Raw genomic sequence first — 6,000 nt, 5'->3', positions numbered from 1 at the left:
CCTTGGAACTGAAAAACTCAACAACGAATTGGAATGGCTTCGATTTCTCCCTAATAAACGCGTTAACGTTACACAAATCAAAGGTATGAAGTTCGACCTCTCTTTTTCATAGAGTCAGTTGAGCTTCTGTGAGCTCTAGCGTTTAGCTAGCTAGTCCCATCTTTTCGACAATCCAGGGCGCAACAGGTTTCTAGTTAACGTTAGCTGATGCTAACTTATTATTAGCTAGCTAGTCAGCTGGTTAATGATTGCTAACTTGTATCAACATTGTTTGAACAACTGCATGTAGAAGATATCACAGCTAAATTACATATCCACAACTTCACAAGTATACGGGGAGAACAAATAAAGTAGGTTAGGAGGCTAACTAGCTAATTTAATTATAGCTAATTAGCTAGCTGCGCACTGAATACACACATTCACTACTGAATTCTTATTACGTGTCTGTCATGTTATGCTAGTCTGCTCCGTAGAACATCCACACAGTAAATGAACGTTATATTCCAGCGCTGTAATCATAGTGAGCCTGTTACACATTGGTAAATAACTGGTTCTACTTTGAGACAATTGAGTTTACTGCATTGAGAAGCATTACGGCGCAACAACCATTGTCAACGGTAGTAAAAGGGTAGTCCAGTCTATTGTCCATTGTTTTTCTGGACAGCCCCTGTTGTGGAGTAGTACTACAGTACTTGCCTAATAGGCTTAGTTTGTAAGTGTCTGAGTTACAATGAAATGAGAGCATTGTTTTCAGTCACATGCAGATTCTAGGTCAACTGTGTTAGTAAATAGGAACATATAAGCGGTTTGCCTGTAGCTGGGTCACCTCCCTCAGTGGTGTAAACTTTGATGCTGTTTAAGAGTACAGTGTAATGCTGTGGATTGTTGTCAAGCAGAAAGGTCTTCCTGCCATGCAGAATAGGAAATGCTATGTCACCTCTATTTATAATCAGAGCTAAACAGGCCGCTAAATCTGGATGATCAGTTCATCTGACTGAGTACTGAGCTCCCTCTCTTTATCCAAAAGAACAGGAAGTCCTGTTGACATCACCTCCTGTCTGCGGCAATGTCGTGCCGGGACATCCACGCCACCAATGCCTTCTCCTTCATCATCGCCTTCATCTCCGTGGGCGGCATCGCTGTGGCGGCGCTGATCCCACAGTGGCGAGTGACACGGCTTGTCACCTTCAACAAAAACGCTAAGAACATCAGTGTCTATGATGGCCTGTGGGCCAAGTGTGTGAAACAAGATGGCTACTCTGGCTGCTACTACTACGACTCAGAGGTACAGGTCTGATGATCGCACAATCATAAGGACATACAGCATCCCATATTCCCCCCATATGGTGCGCTGCCACATAGGGCTCTAAAGTAGTGCACTATACAGGAAACAGGTTGTCATTTGCATAAATCATTTCTCATTTATTCCTTCTCCCCACAGTGGTATTCTAAAGTGGACCAGTTGGACCTGAGACTGCTCCAGTTCTGCCTACCGACTGGGCTACTGTTTGGCTCCCTGGCCCTGGTGCTGTGTATGGCAGGCATGTCTAAGACCTGCTGCTGCTCTGATAAGGCTGAGACAGACATCAAGAGTACCCGCTGTCTGGTCAACAGCGCAGGCTGCCACCTAGTGGCCGGGATGTTCCTGTTCCTGGGCGGTGCTATCGCCCTGGCGCCCTCCGTGTGGTTCCTGTTCCGGACCAAAGAGATGAACATCAGGTACGACCGCATCTTCTCAGACGGGTTCGCGGTCTACGTGGCCATCGGCTGTTCTGGCGGCTTCATGCTCGCCGCCCTGCTGATTTTCATGTGGTACTGCATGTGTAAGAAGCTACCCTCTCCCTTCTGGCTGCCTCTCCCCACACTCCCTAACTCCCTCTCCACCCAGCCCCTCACAGCCAACGGGTACCCCCCCTCCCCTGTCTACGGACCCCCTCAGACCTTCCCTCCACAGGGGTACGTCCCCACTGTGATGGATGCCCAGCCCTACGCTCCCTCCCAGGGCTACCCTCAGAGTGTAGCCCCACTGGCCCAGCAGCCTCAGCAGGTCTATATGTCCCAGATGTCAGCCCCGGATGGGTATGGGTCAGAGGTGGGTCAGAACCAGGCTTACAGCTATGCCCCGTCCCAGAGTTATGCCCCCTCTCAGGTGGGCTACGCCCCCAGCTACATAGGCCACCGCTACTCCACACGCTCACGCATGTCTGGCATAGAGATAGACATCCCTGTTCTAACACAAGGCCTCTGAGGGAGGGCTGCTGCAAGAACACTGAGTCCTGGTTCCATTTAGCTGTCCTGTCTCCTGTAAAGGGTGTGTACTGTCAGTGAAGGATATGACTGTTGGTCAGTCTGCAGTAGAAATACAACTGTGCGTCACTCAACCAAGAACTGCACTGTTAGACACAGTTTAGTATGCAGGCTCCACATCTGGTGAAAGGACACCAGAGATGCCCCATAATGAAGTCTGAATTCACTGTTATATTTTGATTGAAAACAATATTTTCTAATCACACCGATTTGTACATCTCTTCTTAATGTAAATCTGCTTGAAACCTCATAGCATTTCTACACTGTATATTGTTCACTAATATTTCAAAATGAACTAAACTGTACTCTAACTGTGAGGTAACTTGATGTAGTGAGGTAAAAGGGAGTGACACTAACTGACTGTGATGTCTTTGTTGTGCCTGTTGTTTTAATGTGTGTTCATATTGTTGGTCTGTGAAGAAATGTAAATATAATATGCTGTAACATGTGAGATGACATGAGAATGTCCTAATGACTCATTCTATTTACCCATCAACAGTACAGCAGTGGCTCTAAGGCCATGACTTTTTATATGTACACATGGATTAGATCATTGTGTATCTAATTCACATATGATGCCACTGAATATCAATCAAATGTATAAAGCCCTTTTTACATCAGCACATATCATGAAGGTAGTTGTTGACCTGTCTCCTTTGTTAAGGTGCCTGGGAGATATGATTGAACCAGAACACATACTGCTCCTCTGTAGTTCTGTCTGCTACTCAGACCAAAGGAACTTCAAAATGAACATCTTATTTTAGCTCTGGAACTCTGCCATCTGTCGCCTGTCCTTTTTGTCAAATTGTACGTCTACACTGAGCTGTGTAAGCAAACATAGAGCTACTCTTGTTTCCACTTCATTCATCCACTACTGGGCTCCTGAGTGGCGCAGCATCTCAGTGCTAGAGGTGTCACTACGGACCCTGGTTCGATTCCAGGCTGTATCCATGATTGGGAGTCCCATAGGGCGGTGCACAATTGGCCTAGCTTTGTCCCGGGGTAGGCCGTCATTGTAAATAAGAATGTGTTCTTAACTGACTTGCCTAGCTAAATAAAAAGTTAAACTCATTGATTTCACATGAAAGGGGGGGGGGTTCACTACACTGTAACATCACATTCCATTGGATGTGCTGGTTCTAAAATGGTAGAACACTGACTGAATGCACTGGGCCTCTTATGAATCTACAATCTAGAGAAAGGATTCTGTGATTTGTTGCATTCTATCCCTAAACACTAAACACAAACTGTCCTCTAACTCGTGTGTTGACTTAATCTTTAATACCCTTTGTATCAGCCGTAACATATCCGACATGCTCTCTCTGTTGCAGTACTGCATGTACAGTCTAATGTTCTTATCTCTATGGAAAATGTCTTTGTTCACCAGACCTTTTTCTCAATAACAATTGTATCTAATTAAACTATGTGTTCCTCGCCACGGCCGACGATGGCTAATACTGGTGTGACAGTACCATCAGAGATGTATTTACCATTACTAAGTACTTAACATGATTAACAGGGCCAGAGAAAGGCCACACTAAAATTAGTCACCTGTTTGCAGTGAATCTGAGTGAATGTATTAGTTGGAGTCATTTAGCCGGCTGGCCTGGCGTGCTGTGATTTGATGTGAACCTGAGAGAGAGGGCTGGTTGAGGTGGAGCTGGATTTATCTGGCAGGCAGATTGGATTACAAGCAGCAGGGTAATGGGTTGTTTCCGGTTCTCAGGGTTAGTGCTGTGTCAGCTGGTTATTGCTCCACTTTGGCACTTTATTGATCAGTCAGAGTAGTGATTAATGGGCTGTAAGTTCTGTTCACCAACAGTATCCTCGCCTTGATCTGCACTGATAAGTAGGGCTGGATAGGTCCATGTAACTCGCCCAATGACTTGCTAATTGAAAGACGGATGGAAATGAGACATTTTGTGGCCTTCAGGAAAAGAAAGTGCATTTTAAAGCATTTATTTAAAAAATCCTTTACGGGCTAATAGGCTATGATTCGTACATATTCCAGGGAGCAGTGTTGGTTGCTGGCCCATCCTATTTACACAGTCAGCGACACATAGTGACACAGTACATGGAAATATAGGGCCTAGAAAAACCTGACAGCACTTTTTAATTTTCAGTTTTTCTCACCAGGTCAGTTTGTTATTATTGTTTGATTCAGAGATGGTGATGACAACATGCTGCCTCGCCTCATCACTGACTGACTGAGTCACACACACACACACACACAGAGCCTTGTCTGACCCCAGGAAGTCCGCTGTCACATTGGAGTGACAGACGCGACAGACAGTGGACCGCGAGCGTTAGCAACCCGCTGAGAGGCTAGCTGTCACCGAAGGCTGAGGAGACCAAAGGATTTTTGACACTGTAAGGTCCACTAAGAACTGTTCCCTGGCTACACTCTGAACCAAGACAGAAATATTGTTCTGGTTACCCTGGCTACACTCTGAACCAAGACAGACATATTGTTCTGGTAACCCTGGCTACACTCTGAACCAAGATAGAAATATTGTTCTGGTAACCCTGGCTACACTCTGAACCAAGACAGACATATTGTTCTGGTAACCCTGGCTACACTCTGAATCAAGACAGACATATTGTTCTGGAAACCCTGGCTACACTCTGAACCAAGACAGACATATTGTTCTGGTAACCCTGGCTACACTCTGAACCAAGACAGACATATTGTTCTGGTAACCCTGGCTACACTCTTCTGAACCAAGACAGACATATTGTTCTGGTAACCCTGGCTACACTCTTCTGAACCAAGACAGACATATTGTTCTGATAACCCTGGCTACACTCTTCTGAACCAAGACAGACATATTGTTCTGGTAACCCTGGCTACACTCTTCTGAACCAAGACAGACATATTGTTCTGGTAACCCTGTCTACACTCTTCTGAACCAATACAGACATATTGTTCTGGTAACCCTGGCTACACTCTGAACCAAGACAGACATATTGTTCTGGTAACCCTGGCTACACTCTTCTGAACCAAGACAGACATATTGTTCTGATAACCCTGGCTACACTCTTCTGAACCAAGACAGACATATTGTTCTGGTAACCCTGGCTACACTCTTCTGAACCAAGACAGACATATTGTTCTGGTAACCCTGGCTACACTCTTCTGAACCAAGACAGACATATTGTTCTGGTAACCCTGGCTACACTCTTCTGAACCAAGACAGACATATTGTTCTGGTAACCCTGGCTACACTCTGAACCAAGACTGAAATATTGTTCTGGTTACCCTGGCTACAATCTGAACCAAGACAGACATATTGTTCTGGTAACCCTGGCTACACTCTGAACCAAGACAGAAATATTGTTCTGGTAACCCTGGCTACACTCTGAACCAAGACAGACATATTGTTCTGGTAACCCTGGCTACACTCTTCTGAACCAAGACAGACATATTGTTCTGGTAACCCTGTCTACACTCTTCTGAACCAATACAGACATATTGTTCTGGTAACCCTGGCTACACTCTTCTGAACCAAGACAGACATATTGTTCTGGTAACCCTGGCTACACTCTTCTGAACCAAGACAGACATATAGTTCTGGTAAGGACTGAAGCTGCATGAAGAGCAGAGACAAGACTATAGTTCACATTCTGGTAGCAAAGACAATGACGAGTTGAGAGTAGGTTTTTTCCAACCTGAGGGAGTTAGTTCCTGCCACT

The 6,000-nt window shown here is 45.3% G+C and overlaps 2 protein-coding genes across 4 annotated transcripts in view; one reads left to right on the top strand and one right to left on the bottom strand.

Annotated features, from left to right (window-relative positions):
- LOC135563682 (claudin-12-like) overlaps positions 1–3,378 on the top strand; it is a 3,455-nt gene extending 77 nt beyond the window's left edge. The window contains exons 1-3 of one of the 2 annotated variants that reach the window (XM_065006774.1): positions 1–83; positions 1,033–1,285; positions 1,442–3,378. The exon at positions 1–83 is cut by the window's left edge and continues 77 nt beyond it. In XM_065006774.1, coding sequence (XP_064862846.1) covers positions 1,067–1,285; positions 1,442–2,248 — 1,026 coding nt within the window. In that variant the 5' untranslated portion in view covers positions 1–83; positions 1,033–1,066 and the 3' untranslated portion in view covers positions 2,249–3,378. Of the gene's footprint in view, positions 84–1,027; positions 1,286–1,441 lie in introns of both variants that reach the window. The other variant, XM_065006772.1, reaches the window with a different exon arrangement.
- Positions 1–6,000, bottom strand: part of LOC115146689 (disintegrin and metalloproteinase domain-containing protein 22-like) — a 102,475-nt gene that overhangs the window by 28,819 nt on the left and 67,656 nt on the right. The gene's annotated exons all lie outside the window — the stretch shown is intronic.

Source organism: Oncorhynchus nerka, linkage group LG3 (assembly GCF_034236695.1).
Source record: "Oncorhynchus nerka isolate Pitt River linkage group LG3, Oner_Uvic_2.0, whole genome shotgun sequence".
NCBI lineage: Eukaryota > Metazoa > Chordata > Actinopteri > Salmoniformes > Salmonidae > Oncorhynchus > Oncorhynchus nerka.
Note: the sequence above shows the minus strand (reverse complement) of the source record. Positions and strands in the feature narration are given on the sequence as shown.